This window comes from Hemitrygon akajei, unplaced genomic scaffold (genome assembly GCF_048418815.1).
Source record: "Hemitrygon akajei unplaced genomic scaffold, sHemAka1.3 Scf000085, whole genome shotgun sequence".
Classification (NCBI taxonomy): Eukaryota; Metazoa; Chordata; class Chondrichthyes; order Myliobatiformes; family Dasyatidae; genus Hemitrygon; species Hemitrygon akajei.
Genome location: NW_027331971.1, coordinates 593962 through 610942, shown reverse-complemented (window position 1 = coordinate 610942; position 16981 = coordinate 593962). Strand labels below are relative to the sequence as shown.

The window sequence follows — 16981 nt, the reverse complement described above, 5'->3', positions numbered from 1 at the left end:
AAAGAAGATGGGTATATAATGTTAAATAATCTCCAAACATTTGAAAAGGAATAATGGCCGTTTATAAAGCCTGTTTGATCTTTAAAAATAACTTTACCCCCAAATTTTCCAACCAATTGGCCATTATCTTTGACAGGATCTGAGCATCAACATTCAATAATGAAATAGGTCTATATGAGGCACAATCAGAAGGACCTTTATCCTTTTTAAGAATTAAAGCAATAGAAGCGTCTTAAAAAGTAAAGTGTAAATCGCATTTCACAAAAGAGTCCTTAAACATTTCCTACATATACTGAGACAGCAATTTTCCAATTTTTTAATAAAATTCTACAGGGTACCCATCAAGTCCAGGGGCCTTACCAGATGGCATTGAAAAAATAGCTTTATGAATTTTGGCTTCAGTAATTTGGGCATCAAGTGTTTTTTGATCCTTAACAGAAATTCGAGGAAAAACAATCTTTTGTAAAAAAAAAAATTCATTTTAGAAGAATCTACTGGAAATTTAGATTTATAAAGTTCAGCATAAAAATCTTGAAAAATCTTATTAATGTCTTCATAGTCCCAAGCCAGGGTACCATCTTTCCTACAGATTTTCAAAATTTGCCTTTTGGCTCTGGCCGTTTTTAATTGAGATGCAAGCAGTTTGTTATTTTTATCTCAAAACATATAAAATTGACTTTTTAGCTTAAGCAAATAGCCTTCAATAGGATGAGTTAATAATAAATTATATTGTGATTGAAGTTCCATCCTTTGTTTAAATAAGTCAATATCTGGGGAAATCGCATAAATATTATCTAAGTAACTTGTTTTGTAATCTTATCTCATTCTACTTTAGTCTGTTTTTTTCAGGTTACCAGAATAAGAAATGATCTGACCACCTGAAAATGCTTTAAATGTAGCCCATATGATTAATTTAGATGTACCCCCTATAACATTAAAAAGAAAAAAATTATTTTACCTGGCCTTCAATGAAGCTAACAAAGTCTGAATTCTGCAATGATGTCTGAGACAGGCGCCAAGGTGGGTGGGCAAGGATGGCATCATCAAATTCGAAAGACAAACTGAAAGCTGCATGAGCAGATACAGCGATAGTGTCATATTCACAATTCTTAACACTAGGCAAGAAGAAAAGGTCAACTATAATATAATCGATCCTTGAATATTTTCTATAAACATGTGACAAAAAAGAATATTCTCTATCATCAGGGTGTAAATATCTGCATAATCCAATCAATCCAAAAATCAGTCAAAAAGGAATTAATAAGTAATGCGGAGTGATTTGGAAGTTGCTGGTTGGTTGAGCTCTTGTCAATCAAAGGATTTAAACAATAGTTAAAATCCCCGCCTATTACCAACATATATTCATTTAAATGAAGCAGTACAGCAAATACATTTTTTTAAAAAAGATCATCTAAGTTAGGACCGTACAAATTGACCAAAACAGCTTTTCTGTTACAAATTACTCTTTTAACAATTAAAAATCCACTAAAGAATCTGACTTAATATCCTCTTGAATGAACAAAATACTGGATTTAATAGACACTCCTTTAGTTTTACTTTGAGAAGTGAAGTGAAATTGCAAAGTCTTCCACGATCCAAAAAACCTATTTTGATCTCCCGCCTTGATATGCGTCTCCTGGGCAAAAATTGTATCAGGTTGAAATCGATTAATGATTTTAAAAGTCTTTTTTCATTTGATAGGATGATTCCAACCATGTACATTCTAACTTATTACATTAATCTGTTTAGATTATATACTATAATTTTATTCTACTTTACTCATACCAATACGGGATGATCAAAAATGGTGGCGATGGAGAATACAACCACACAGAAAACACACATGCTCCGGAACCACCCAATGGGAAAAAAAACCCTCATTCTAACTCCATCCCACTCCCCCCACAGCCCAGAAAAAGCAGGCACCCTATGATAGAAAACACAGCCAAGACTGCTCTGTCTGTCCGAAAAAAGATTAAAAAAGGTTCTCTATCCCTCCGCCAGTTAAAAAATGAAACCCACTGACCTTGTAAGAGGAACGACAAAGTCTCAACAAAGGAAAATGTTTACATTCCAGCATCTACAAACTATCCCATGTTTATATTTAATCTTTTTTTAAACAAAGAGGAAACCAAAAAATTGTTATCTCTTAAAAAGTAAAAAACAGCTCCATCTTAAACTTAACATTAAATCCCCAAAAAAAGCTTTAAATTCAGTTATAAGATGCAATAATATTCATTATATAAAAAAACATACTAATATATTGAAAAGAATTAAAAAAATAAGCAGTTATTAAAATCTAAAACATATTACCTAGAGAAACCAAGCATAGTGTTTAATAACAGATCAACACAATCTTTAAAACTAATAGTATACAAATAATTGAAACCTCCGCTAAGTATGTATAAGAGAAGGAAATAGCCCCATTAGTAGGAAAAACTACCAGTTAGTTAATTAAGAAAAAAAACACAAACAATATCAAACCAGATATTAGGTTAAAGGAGTAAGTCCTTTTATGTTCTTTTTCTCCATCGAATGTCCAAATAACCATTTAAACAGTCATACTTGAACCATAAATCTTCTTACCAAAAACAACAATGATATGCAGTAATAAACAAGTCCCCTAATGTTCTTTTAATAGTCTCTCAATGAAATGTCCAAGTAGCCTTCATAAATCTTCTTTCCGAAATGCTATTATGCAGATAATATGCCAGACAGTTCAATCGGCAGTCGCAGCAGGTATAGTTAAACAAACGCCAGTGCAACTTTAGGATCACACAATGTACGAGGAGGAGAATCAGGAGGAAAAACTTTAATCCTTGTTGGATGACGCAAGGAAGGGAACAATTTCTTATCATATGCCTGTTTCATTAACAGAGCAAATTTTAATCTTTGTTCCATTACCTCCTTAGAAAAATCTTCATAAAAACCGAGCTCAGATGTCTCAAATCTAAAAACTCTGTTTTCTTGCCTGTCGCATTATTTGACCTTTAATCCTAAAATAATGAGAACAAACCAGAACAGCCCTTGGTTTATTTGGATCTTGAGATCTCGAAGTAAAAGTTCTGTCTGCTCTTTCTATAGTAGGCGGCTGTGATAATATAGAAGGAAATAAGGTATGAAAAAAGCTTACCAATGTAAGCAGTTAAATCTCCATTTTCAACTCCTTCCTGCGGCCCAACAATTTGTATATTCCTTCGGCGAGACCTAGTTTCCAGGTCTATAATCTTATTTCGATATCATTCCAAACGAGTTTTACTTTATTTTACTTTCAAGCAATTTTTGCTTAATTATCTTCAATTCCTCTTTGTGTGTAGTGACTTGAGCTTCCAGATCCTTGTTTTCCCAGAAATGACATCATTTCATTACTATTCTTTTCAAGATAGTCTTTAAATGAACTGTGTCCAAGCCATATCTTCAGCCCACAATGGCATTTCATCAGATCCTTCCTTTTGCATCTTTCCTTTCCTGTTGCCTTTATCACTAGGTTCAGACAAGTACTTCCCACTCCTCAAAGATATATGGTTCCCCTTCAAGAATCAGCAACTGAAGATATTAAATTCAGTTTAAACTAGGGGGAAAGGGACAAAACTAGGAGCAGCTCAGAAACTGCTGTTACTCCATTCACAGACAGGCTCAGCCTCCAGGAGCTATTCAAATCTTGATTGACTTGATTGCACAATTCATCTGCCAAAACTACTTGAGCTAAAGCCTCAAAGCTCCACTTCTTCACTGGCCACACTCCACCCCAGTCAATATTAAACTCCAGTCCCATTAAAGGTGAATATGCAGTAGAAGAAACTCCTCCCATGCCCAGAACTGGATGTGGTGAGCAGCAGCAATAATTGTAGAGTTCAGCACCGATAGTCACTCTCAAAATAGCTTTAGCAACAGTGATGGACAAATATCCAGCATGCAACTTATTGAAACTTTCTCCCCAGTGTGAACCCGGTAGTGTGTCACAAGTGTAACATGCTGTGAGATTTCACTGCTAACGTAATGGTCTCTCTGTTATGTTTCACTGCTGAGCTAATGGTTTCTCTGCAGCAGCAATGTTTAGCTTATGACTGTAAATAACAGGGTTTTGGAGTGTCTAGCTATACAATGAGAGAGATATTGTTCTTTCCTGTGAGTCTGGAAGGTAGATTTTCACAGTCTTTTGCCAGGGAGAGATGAGAAGACACAAATGGAGAGAAAGGGCCCTTTTTCTTTTTTTTTTTTGTTTCCGTTACTATTCCTATAGTCAAAGTAAGAATTAAATAGCTCAATTGCTTAATCGCATATTGTGTACCATTTGTTATTTTTGGGGTATTGATTTGGAACAGGGGACACATCATGCAGCATTCACACAAACGAGATTGCTTAGGTTTGGCCAAGCTCAGGGGCTATCACCCCCTATATTAAGTTGCTAGCTGAAGCAAGAGTTACATAAGGTTAAATGACCTGAGTGAATCGCTCCCCACATTCACAGCAGGTGAACGGCCTCTCCCCACTGTGAACTCAATGATGCACATTTGGTTGATTTTGCTGACAGAATTACTTCCCAAAGTCTCAGCAGCTGATCGGCCTCTCTCCTGTGTGAACTCGCCTGTGTGTCTGTAGATGAGATGACTGAGTCAATCCCTTCCCACACACTGAGCTGGTGAACGGCCACTCCCCACTGTGAACTTGCTGGTGTGCCATTAGGGTGGATGATCGAGAGAATCCTTTCCTGCAGTCTGAGCAGGTGAACGGCCTCTCCCACTGTGAACTTGCTGATGTACCTTCAGTTCAGATGAGCAAGTGAATCCCTTCCCACACACTGAGCAGGTGAATGGCCTCTCCCAGTGTGAACTCGCTGATGTACCTTCAGTTTAGATGACTGAGTGAATCCCTTCCCACACACTGAGCAGGTGAACGGCCTCTCTCCAGTGTGAACTGACTGATGGCTCAGTAGGCGAGATGATTTAGTGAATCCCTTCCCACACACTGAGCAGGTGAATGGCCTCTCTCCAGTGTGAACTCGCTGATGTACCTTCAGTTGGGACGAAGAAGTGAATCCCTTCCCACAGTCTGAGCAGGTGAATGGCCTCTCCCCAGTGTGAACTCGCTGATGTACCTTCAGTTGGGATGAGCAAGTGAATCCCTTCCCACAGTCTGAGCAAGTGAACGGTCTCTCCCCAGTGTGAACTCGCTGGTGTACCTTCAGTTGGGATGATCGAGTGAATCCCTTCCCACAGTCTGAGCAGGTGAACGGCTGCTCCCCAGTGTGAACTCGCTGATGGCTCTGTAGGTTGGATGACTGAGTGAATCCCTTCCCACAGACTGAGCAGGTGAACGGCTTCTCCCCAGTGTGAACAGAACTGTGCATCTGTAGGTGGGATGATTGAGTGAATCCCTTCCCACAGACTGAGCAGATGAATGGCCTCTCTCCAGTGTGAACTCGCTGATGTACCTTCAGTTCAGATGAGCAAGTGAATCCCTTCCCACAGTCTGAGCAGGTGAACGGCCTCTCTCCAGTGTGAACTCGCTGATGTACCTTCAATTTAGATGACTGAGTGAATCCCTTCCCACAGTCTGAGCAGGTGAACGGCCTCTCTCCAGTGTGAACAGACCGGTGCAACTGTAGGTGGGATGATCGAGTGAATGCCTTCCCACACACTGAGCAGGTGAATGGCCTCTCTCCAGTGTGAACTCGCTGATGTACCTTCAGTTTAGACGATCGAGTGAATCCCTTCCCACAGTCTGAGCAGGTGAATGGCCTCTCTCCAGTGTGAACTCGCTGATGTACCTTCAGTTGGGATGATTGAGTGAATCCCTTCCCACAGTCTGAGCAGGTGAACGGCCTCTCTCCAGTGTGAACTCGCTGATGTACCTTCAGTTTAGATGAGCAAGTGAATCCTTTCCCACAGTCTGAGCAGGTGAATGGCCTCTCTCCAGTGTGAGCTCTCTGATGTACCTTCAGTTCAGATGAGCAAGTGAATCCCTTCCCACAGACTGAGCAGGTGAACGGCCTCTCGCCAGTGTGAACTGACTGGTGTCTCAGTAGGTGAGATGATACAGTGAATCCCTTCCCACACACTGAGCAGATGAATGGCCTCTCTCCAGTGTGAACTTGCTGATGTACCTTCAGTATAGATGAGCGAGTGAATCCCTTCCCACAGTCTGAGCAGATGAATGGCCTCTCTCCAGTGTGAGCTCTCTGATGTACCTTCAGTTCAGATGAGCAAGTGAATCCCTTCCCACAGTCTGCGCAGATGAATAGCCTCTCTCCAGTGTGAACTCGCTGATGTACCTTCAGTTGGGACGAAGAAGTGAATCCCTTCCCACAGACTGAGCAGGTGAATGGCTGCTCGCCAGTGTGAACTGACTGGTGTCTCAGTAGGAGAGATGATACAGTGAATCCCTTCCCACAGTCTGAGCAGGTGAACGGCCTCTCTCCAGTGTGAGCTTGCTGGTGAGCCATTCTGTCAGATGATCGAGTGAATCATTCCCCACAAATTCAGCAAATGACCAGCGTCTGCCCAGTGTGAACTGACTGGTGTGTCCACAGGTGGGATAACTGACTGAATCCCTTCTCACACTTACAACAGGTGAATGGCCTTGTCCCAGTGTGAACTTGCTGATGTACCTTCAGTTGAAATGACCGAGTGAATCCGTTCCCACTGTCTGAGCAGGTGAATGCGTTCCCCCCGTGTAAAATGACGGGCACGCCAGTTGGTCTGATGATCGAGTGAATCTCTTGCTCCTCTTCTTAAATATCTGGACAGAGACAGCAAAACTGGCGTGTTGTGTTCGAGATTCCCGGAGACAAATTCCTTGTCATATTTAACCTGTAAAAAGATTTACAAAATCAATCAATGGGTGTGGGACAACATTTCAGATGAGATCACTTGAGTTGGCAAGGTGTGAGCTGACATCACACTGTTACAGTGAAGTTCAACCCAAGTTGGAGAGAGAAATCATCTTCTAACTGGGCACAGTGCTGGTATCTGGAATGCCAATCAAACTCTCTGATGCTCTTCCTGTCTCTATAACATAGGGGCAGTTCTGCCATCTCCAACCTGTGATCTGGCTCAGTTGTCTCTCTCCATTGGTATTATTCCCTGTCCCCAATGAGCTGCATGGGTGCCTGGTCCCACAGGAACTGAAACACTCTCTACACACCCACCACTCTCTGTGTAAAAATACTTACCCCTGACATCCCCTCAGTATCTATTTCAAAGCACCATAAAACTATGCCCCCTTGTGTTAGCCATTTCAGCCCTGGGAAAGAAACCTCTGACTATCCACACGATCAATGCTCCTCATCATCTTATCCACCTAAAAAAAAGGCTCTAAACATAAACAAGGAAATTATACATTGCTTTGAGGATTTATTAGAAGTCTACAAAACTATGAGGAAAACGATAGGTTAAATGCCAGCAGCTCTTTCCACTGAGGTTGTGTCGGACGACAACCAGAGGTCGTGGGTCAGTGGGGAAGGTGAAAATTTAACGAGAGCATGTGGAAAAGCCCTTCACTGAAATGGTCGCAAGATGCCTGCACAAGTGATGAATGTGAGCTCGGTTTCACCATTTAAGAGAAGTTTGGATGGGAGTCTCGATGGTGGGGGTATGGAGGGTGATGGTCCCGGTGCAGGTAGATGCATTAGACAGCTTAAATGTTTTTTCAGCATTGACTATATGGGCCAAATAGCCTGTTTCTGTGTTGAACTTCTCCACGTTTCTATGGTGGAGAAGCTGGTCTAACTTGCTTCGAAAGGAAAACAAGTAGGAGTGACAATGGAACAGCAATGGCTGGAGTTTCTGGCAGCAACTCGGGAGTTGAGTGATCGATACTTACGAAAGAAGTGGAAGCATTGGAAAGGCAGGCGGACACAACCACGGCTGAAATGAGAAGCCAAACAGAGGGCAAACAAAAGAGCATAAACTATTGGGAAGCTTTTAGGTACCAACAGAAGACGACTAAAAAAAAGTCAGATGAGCTCAGGAATTGGAATGATGATTAATGAGTCAGTCGTTAATGAGTCTTGGCAGCACCCAACAGTCTGAGGCATTTAGAGGAACAAAATATCCGGGGCCTCAATATCTCTTGAGAACCAAGGTTCCCTGCACCAGTTACCTTTCAACTTTTATTTTGTCAGGCACATACAAACTCTACACCCTCAAAATTTCACTTCTGAAGGCCTCCCACTTACAAGTACTCCTTTGCCAGAAAACAGCTTGTCCTAAACCACACTTGTCAGATCCTTTCTGATACCATCAAAATTGACCTTTCTCCAATTGAGAATCTCAACCCGTGGTCCAGACCTCTCTTTTCATATTTACTTTCAATTTCATGGCATTATGATCACTAATTTCTGTCACCAGCCGTGGATCATTTCCTAACAGCTTATTGCACACTTCTACATCCAGAATTCTAGGTACTGATTAAGGGCCCATTTGACAAACTCTACCCCATCTATTCCTTTTACAGTATGGGAGTCCCAGTCAATATATGGAAAGTTAAAATCACTTACTAAAACCTTTGTTTCTTGGCATGGTCTGCAATCTCTCTACAAATTTGTTCCTCTAAATCACTCAGACTGTTGGGTGCAACCAAGTCCCAATAATGGCTAGAATATCATAATTCCCTGTCCTCAGCTCATCTGGAATCTGGATAGAAGGAATGGAGACAGGCTAACCCCTATTGATATCAATGGATCTGGTGTTGAGAGGGTGAACAACTTTAAGTTCCATGGCACAAACGTCACCAAGGATCTCACATGGTCTGCATATACTGGCTGTGTTGTGAAAAAAGCACAGCACCTCTTTCACCTCAGATGGTTGAAGAAGTTTGGGATGGGGACCCAAATCCTAAGGACTTTCTACAGGAACACAATTGAGAGCATCCTGACTGGCTGCATCACTGCCTGGTATGGGAACTGTACTTTTCTGAATTGCAAGAACCTTTACTGTAGAGGGAAGAATGGATTAAATTAAATACCAGCAAATTCTGGAAGCAAACATCACACTGTCTGTATAGTGGGAAGTGAGATTTCCCAGTTGCTTGTGTTCGAAGGTGTGTTAAAAGTTAGCGAGGAGTTAAGAGGTGGTGAGGTGAATATTATTATTGAAGGAAAAGGGAAAAGTGTAGTTCCTAAATTGAATGAAGAAAATTTAAAGTCTGGATTGATGTCAGAAGCAGCAACCAGGCTATAGAGACAAAGGCTTAGTGCCTGCGAATCAATTACAGGTTGAGTTGGAATGTAAAGGTGCCCCACATGCTATTATTATTCAAGAGTGTGGTGTGAAAAAGCAGAATTCGAAATGCTGTTTGAACAAAGAGCATTGCAGATCTTAAATTGAGAACTAATAGCATGAAGGGTCCTGAAGAGAAAACTAGCAACTTGTTTAAAATTAAAGAATTGTGTGGAAATTCAGAAAATGGTCTAAGTTTGGAACACATTGTTGATAAAATAACTCCTTTGAAAGGAACCTATGAAAACCTATTCCACACTGGTGCACAAGCTCACCACATGGGAGTTAACTGGAAACGGGGCGATGGTTGACGGGATGCCATTTTAAATAGCAGGATCCGGTTTTAAGGGATTTCGTCAAAGCATGTGAATAATAAAGACAACCCCCATGGAAGATTGACTGTTAAGTTTGAAAAGTACAATAAAGATGAGTATTTGCATGAACTTTTGTAGTATACACGTAAGATAAGATCACAAATCTGTGGTTTTTGTTTGCTGGAGAAAAGGAAAATAAAAATAGGTAGTTATTAAATTGGAGTCTGATGCTACAAGACTTTAGTAAGGTACAAGATGTTAAGATATTAAAGGAAGTGACAATGTAATCGTTAACTGTTTAGATGCTGAATTGAATGTATGACTGTATTACTGTATTGTGTTAGATTCTGAAATCCTGTAAGACTCTATATTAATTCATTTTTACCGATGGTAAAAAAGCTTTGAAGGAAGGGGGTGTTACGAATGTGCCACAACTCTGGTTGGTACAAAGTACAAAATACAAAATACAAAAAGTAGCCCCCTCCTTTTTGTGAATCGCAAGATCGCTATTAATTCGGGTCTGAGACCCAGGAAATGAGAGAGAGACGTCCAAAATACACAAGGCTTGGAATGTGTCCTGGCCTCAGCAAGACAGAATCACTGATAACGGCCATTGTCAATTGGAAACAGAATTGTGTACTGAGTACTGTACTATTCATTGAAGCCCTCAGGGAATGACCAGAGTGGGCTGGTTGAGGGATTGCATCATCACAACCTGATTGACATCTGAGACCCCGTGAGTAAGGATAAAAGAGGATCTGGGGAACAACCCCTTTAGACGCACCAGGAGAAACGTATGAGACCGGTGGGGACTTGTGTGTGTGTCCATCCTTGACTGGAACATAGTGGCATAGTGGAACAAGCCAATGGTACTTTGAAAGATAAGTTGGTAAAACTTACACAAGAAACTAGTACTACTTGTTGGTGTAACCAGAATGAGAGTGCACCCTATCAAGTGGGAAGTAGTAACTGTACCAAGAATCAAACTTATGATACCCCTGGACCACTAAATGGAGTTTATTGTGTTTGTGGAAACGGGGCCTACCCCTGGCTGCCGGGAGAAAGAACAGGGCAGCGGCATGGAACCACACCCTACCAGATGGGTTCTCGAGGGGGGACGAGGGTTGGAGTGGTTGTTGCTACTTGGCCGACCTTGTGCCACACTTGAGGATCCTGGCTCAGCCTCAGGATCACCCCCATTGGAATAGGCAACGAAGGGGTATAACGGAATCTGAGAGATTTCGGATGATTGCCTCTCCCTCCTATGGGGTAGCCAGAAATTCCAGGGAAATAATTAATTTAGCAGCCGCTCTAGAAGAATTGGCCAATAATACAGCTGGAGCACTGACTGACACTCAAGCACAGGTAACTGAGATGATTGCAATTCGCCAAACAGTGCGACAGAATCATATGGCCCAAGTCTTTATATTAGCAGAAAAAGGAGGGACCTGTGCTATCATAGGTAAGGAATGCTGTACTTATATCCCTGACGAATCGTCCAATATTACTGACTTGTCTAAACACATAACCCAAGAGATTCAGAAAATTCAAGATGTTGGCAGTAAGCTCCACAATTTTGGGACCAGTAACGCAGGGGAGGGTGGTCCTGACCCTTCAATATATTCGGGGACTTCTGGAGGTTGTTTTTGCATTTTGGAAGTCTGATTGTATTAATTTTGATTATTGTCTGTATCCTACAGTACCTCAGGCCATGTCTTGTATCATGTTGTAGAAGCGACAATCTGTTCTGAAAGGTTATCATGCAATAATAAAAAGGAGGAATGATGAAGTTTTAAGGGTATTGGGAGGTGTAAGAAATGATTCTTGGACTCGTAAATAACGGGTTAAAATTAAGTGCGAACTTATGTGTGCTCTGTTCTGGATAGTGTGCAAATTTCTGTTTTGTCCTTCACTGAAGAATCTGCTTGCAGCTTGTTTAGATTAACGACTCACAGATGTCTTTTGGGAACATTATGTGAAGTTGAGTTCTCATGAGATACGAAATGAACTGAGTTCCCTCCTTTCTCTAACGAAGGAGAATAACTGTTAAGGATTGGACAGAACATTCATTTCTAATTAAAACCCTGATTTAGTGGACTCTCTAATCTAAGAAATTAAGTTTTGTTCCGACAGACATGCTGGGAGTACCGGTTGAACTAAAGTGCTCTTTGTTTCCTAGTTCTATAAACTGTAATGCTTCTGCATGTTACACAGAGGTTCGTCACGAGCCCCCAGAGGGAGAGGAATTCTGTCTCTCTGATGCTTGGCTCCGAGCTTCTCACCGGCTGAGTTTGAACAAATAAACTGGTCATAAGGATAAAGTAAAGAACTGCTTGTGGTGTGGATATTGATCCGGAGAATTTAAGTTACACCATTAAAAAGTATCTCATCCAGATACATCACACCTTTGTGTGGCTACTCTCTTCTGTTGACTTCAAGAAATAGCAGAGAACTGTGGACTTCGCTGAGCACATCATGGAAACAAGCCTCCCCTCCATGGACTCGCTCTATACTTCCTGCTGCCTCAGTAAATCAGGCAACAGAATTAAAGATTCCCAGAACTCCAGACCAGACATTCTCAATTCTCAACCACCCATCGGGTCGAAGATAAATGAAAACGTAAAAACAGAAAACGTACCACCAGGCCTAGGGACATTTTCCATTCTGCTGTTATAAGCAAACTGAATGTTACTCAGCATTATAAGATGGACTCTTGACTTCAGAATGTAACTCGATGTGACCTTGCACCAGATGTCCACCTGCAGTGGATTTTCTCTGTGACCATAATGCTTTGTTACACTCTGTTAATGTTTTACCATCATCTACTGTTGTAGTGTGTTGATCTGAGAGAATGGTATGCAAGACAAGATTTTCACTGAAGCTCGGTACATGACAATAACCAACGATTCCCCACTTTAACTGTGTGGGAATATTAGACAGACTGAGCTTCTCCTCTGGAACTTCTGGAGGGAGATTTCACTGAGGTGTACAAATGTTTGAGAAGCCCGGAAAAACAGAAAAGGCTTCCCTCTTGCATTAATCGGGTTATATACCTCGAAACACTGGCTGCAATTCGGCAATTTGTAACAGTGGAATGGAGACGATAGAAAAAAATGCCCACCCACAATGAGAGGACGTGACAGATTTGGATCTCACTCCCTTGTCTGAACTGAAGAAAGATTAAACTGCACAACCACGAGAAACAAACCCACAGACGTAAGGAACCACACATGTGATGTCAGACCCCGGTGTAGCAAACCCATGTATGACATCAGGCATGTGGAGGGGGGAGGGAAGGGGAGGGAATAGGATTTTTGGTTCCATGGCTCTCTTCCAGGGAAGGTGAGACCTGTATAGAAGGGACCACAACAAGAGAGAAGGTTCTTTGGAAACTGAAGATCTGAAGGCAGATCAGTCACCTACACCAAATGGTTTACACACACAGTTCTGAAAGAGGTGGCCGGAGAGATTGTGGAGGCATTACTAATGATCCTTCAAGAATCACTAAATTTAGGAATGGTTCTGGAAGACTGGAAAATTGCAAATGTCACTCCACTCTTCAAGAAGGGAGAGAGGCAGAAGAAAGGAAACTATAGGCCACTTAGTCTGACAGTGGTTTGAAAGATGTTGGAGTCGATTGTTAAGGATGTGAGTTCGGGCTACTTGGAGGCACAAGATAAAATAGGCTGGACTCTGCATTGTTTCCTCAAGGGAAAATCTTGCCTGATGAATTTGGTGGAAAGCTTTGAGAAATAATAAGCAGGGTAGACAAAGGAGAATTGGTTGACATTGTGCACTTGGAATTTCAGACCTTTGACAAGGTGCCACACATGAGGCTCCTTAACGAGCTCTGAGCCTGGTTGGGCGGCGATGAGGAAGGAGCTGATCTCGGGTTTGTGTAAGTCGAAGGGCGGCTGCAGTGGGAAAGGGCTGGGTCTGAGCCAGACGGCTGGAGAGTCTGGGCCAGGAATGTAGGATCAGTTAGTTCTGGTTCCCCAAGCTGTGAGAGTGGATGGGGGTGACGTGGATCTATCTACATGTATGGGTGTGGGGTAAATGGTGGGAAAGTTGTGGGGTTACTGGCGGGGTGGAGGGAGGTTGGGGATGTGGGTTATCGGACACAGTGTGACCCGGGAGAATGGGTCTTCGGGCACATTACGTTGTGAGCAAGTGAGGATCTGGTCCTTTGCATCAGACAGCTTTCAGGAAGCAACAAATCTCTCTTTATATTAATCAGTCTAATCTTGCTGCTAACATTGTGTTTGTCACAGAGTCTAGAGTCTGGGAACAGCTCGATGGTAGGAAGCAGATTGTGATGATGGGAGGCTGTTTATAGGAGTCAAGCTCCTCGAGCTCCCCAGGGTAACACCCATTGCTACTTGTCATCTACATTATGTCAATAATCTGGTTGAGAATGTACAGGGTATGGGTAGTGAGTTTGCAGCAAGTAATTTCAAACAATTTCTTCCTTTTGCAATATAGTAATATAAACACCCTCTTTCCCTCTCCACACTCAGAACCGATCAAAAGCTACTTCACTAGATGCAAGTTCTTCAAATGAGCAAACACACTGGGAATGTGTGTGAGTTTAAAGAGGTGGGACACTGACAGCACATTAGCAGATCTGCAGTGATTGCAACTGGGTCTGACAGACATAAGTGATACTTCTGGGCATATTCAGTCTTACCTCAGCGATTCCCTTTCTTTGTACAGAAATGTAATGTCTGAAGGACCAGTGTCTGAGTAAATGAGACTCACCAAACTTGCTCCTGACTGAATCACTGGAAACCCTGAGTCAGAAGGGTTTCTCTCCAGTCGGTGCTCTCAGTCCTCGGGCTGGTTCACGTGTTGCTGTTCCCTCGTCTTCAGTCGTGGTTTGCTTCCAGTTGTGGGTTTTTCTTCCAAAAAATCTCTCACCGCAGGTCTAACTTTAACATAAATGATAATGAAGCACATTAACAATACAAAGGAGAACAAAATATCTCTGCTCACTGAAACCAAAACATTGAAGACAAATATAACGACCTCAGTGAACAAATCTGTAATTGTCCCTGACACGTCACAAAACCTGATATGGGATAGGAAGGAGTCATCGTTCAGTCATGGTCAGATATAAGATGTAGGGACAGAATTAGGTGATTCGATCCATCGAGTCTGCTCCACCACTCAACCATGGCTGAGATTTATTCCAACACCATATTCCTGCCTTCCTCCTGTAACCTTGAAGCTACTTAGCAATCATGAACATATTAATCTCTGTCATAAATATACCCAAATGGCAGCCTCAACCAACCTCTGTGGCAACAAATTCCACAAATCAGCCATCTTTTAGCTGAAGAAATTTTTTCTGGTTTCAGTTTTAAAGGGAAGCATCTTTATTCTGAGACTGTGCTGTCAGATCACAGACTCTCCGTCTAATGGAAACATCCTCTCCATGTCCACTGTATCCAGGCTTTTCAGCATTCGGTAGGTTTACTTAACCACCCCCTCCCCTTTCACCCCCGTCTGAACTCCATTGAGCACAACCCCAGAACCATCAAATGCTCCTCATACATAAAGCCGATCATTCCTGAGATTATTCACGTGAACCTTGTTAGCAACAACTGCACTGAACACATTCCCAAGTATAACAGACAATCAGGAAATTTAAACCATTCCAGAGTGAATGGAATAAAAAGAAACTGAATTCACCAGAATCGCTCAACAGGTAAGGAACTGCTGCGGGGAGAACAACAAAGTTGACGATTCAGGCTCACAATCTTTTGTCAGAATGGATTCAGAATTTTTCATTTTTAGTGCAAGTTGAGTTTCTGTTTGATTTCCACTGTCTGACAGACAGGTGACAGCGAAGAGGAATTTCCAAACACAGTTCAAAAACTGAACCCCCCAGGTCTATTTCTACTGGTTCAAATACAGAACAGCGCATTTACTCACAGCCTCTCCTTGAGAGGGATGGAATATAAACTCATTCTCTCCTCAGATTAGCAGCATTGCTTCCAAAGGAACTCCAGAAAAAAAACCACTTGATCCCAAACCAGAAATACTCGCTCAACACCTCGTAAACCTGGGCATCTTGATCCCCGGGTCCATGTTACTTGGATTTAAACAGGGGTGCAGTGCTGCCGGAGCTCACCGGAGCACCACTCCAGCACCTCTGTGAAAAAATCAAAATAAACAAGCGGGGAATTTAACAGCGGCTTGCTTGGTAATTATATTATATGATAATTAGTGAATGCAACTGTGCAATACTTTGTTATATTATTAAATTAAGTGTTATATGTTTTATTGTACCAGCATTTACTGAAATGCAGTGATTGGCTATAATCTTCTTAATGTCTTAACTATCACCGTATTTCTGTGGAGCTCTGGAATTCATATATATTTCTTTCATATTTGTTTAGTGTTTGACATTATAAAAAGCCCAATTTGTGTACGTGCTCATCACATGAATGGGGCAAGGAGTCAAGGAATTTGCCCAGCACATGAAAGGAGCAGGTACACAATTGGGTGTGACATACGAGGGGCGATTGATAGATTCGTGGCCTAAGGTGGAAGGAGTCGATTGTAGAAAAACTAGCAATTTTCCATTATCTGAAACAGAAATACCGCAAGAGTTACTAACTTCAAACTTTCTGCATAATCACTCAAAGAGTTGAACTGCAAGTGCATGTACCGTGAGCTGTATAACTTTAGCCGTTCTAACATAGGCCACAAACTAATCAATCACCGCTCGTACAGCTCCGGCAGCTAAAAGATTGGCATTGCACCCCTGCTCGAGCCGTCCGGCAGAGCTCGGGCCCGGCCCTTTCCCAATGCAACCGGCCCCCAATTTACAGAAATCCGCCGAGATCAGACTCCACTCACCCCCACTCTAGTCGGAGAACACCCCAAAAGCCGCAGTCGGCACTGCGCATGCGTTAAACAGGAGGTTTTCCGCAGCACCACCGGTGGCCGGAGGTCCGTACATCGCCACCAGCGGCCGAAGGTCTGCACATCGCCACTAGTGGCCAGCAGTCCCTGCAGCGCCTCCTGTGATCGGAGGCGTGAGGGACAACGGAGAGGCAAATCACAAACGCGGCAAAGTCTGCAGATAATACACACAAAATGCTGGTGGGACACAGCAGGCCAGACAGCATCTATATAAAGAAGCACTGCCGACATTTCGGGCCGAATGTCTCTTCCTCTCTGACTTTACACGACTGTCGACCCTTTTCGATAGATGCTGCCGGGACTGCTGAGTTCCGCCAGCATTTTGTGTGTGTTCTTTGAATTTCCAGCATCTGCAGATTTCTTTGTGGTTGCTCTTTAAAGTCTGCAGATGCAGGAAATCCAGAGCAACACAAACAAAATGCTGGCGGAGCTCAGCAGTTCCGGCAGCATCTATCGAAAAGGGTCGACAGTCGTGTAAAGTCAGAGAGGAAGAGAGGGAGTGGGAGGGAGGGAGAT

General features: G+C 42.4%; 1 protein-coding gene across 2 annotated transcripts; it reads right to left on the bottom strand.

The window, feature by feature from the left end:
* Positions 1-929: 929 nt before the first annotated feature.
* LOC140722711 (uncharacterized) lies at positions 930-16512 on the bottom strand. 2 transcript variants are annotated; one of them, XM_073037411.1, is made up of 4 exons: positions 16400-16452; positions 15470-15689; positions 14294-14463; positions 930-6812 (listed from the first exon to the last, which is right to left on the bottom strand). In XM_073037411.1, the coding sequence occupies exon 4, from the start codon at positions 6443-6445 to the stop codon at positions 4766-4768; it is 1680 nt and encodes a 559-aa protein (XP_072893512.1). In that variant the 5' UTR covers positions 6446-6812; positions 14294-14463; positions 15470-15689; positions 16400-16452; the 3' UTR covers positions 930-4765. The 2 variants fall into 2 exon arrangements, with proteins under 2 accessions (XP_072893512.1, XP_072893513.1); XM_073037412.1 differs by lacking the exon at positions 15470-15689 and having other exon boundaries at positions 16400-16512.
* Between the last annotated feature and the right edge of the window lie 469 nt (positions 16513-16981).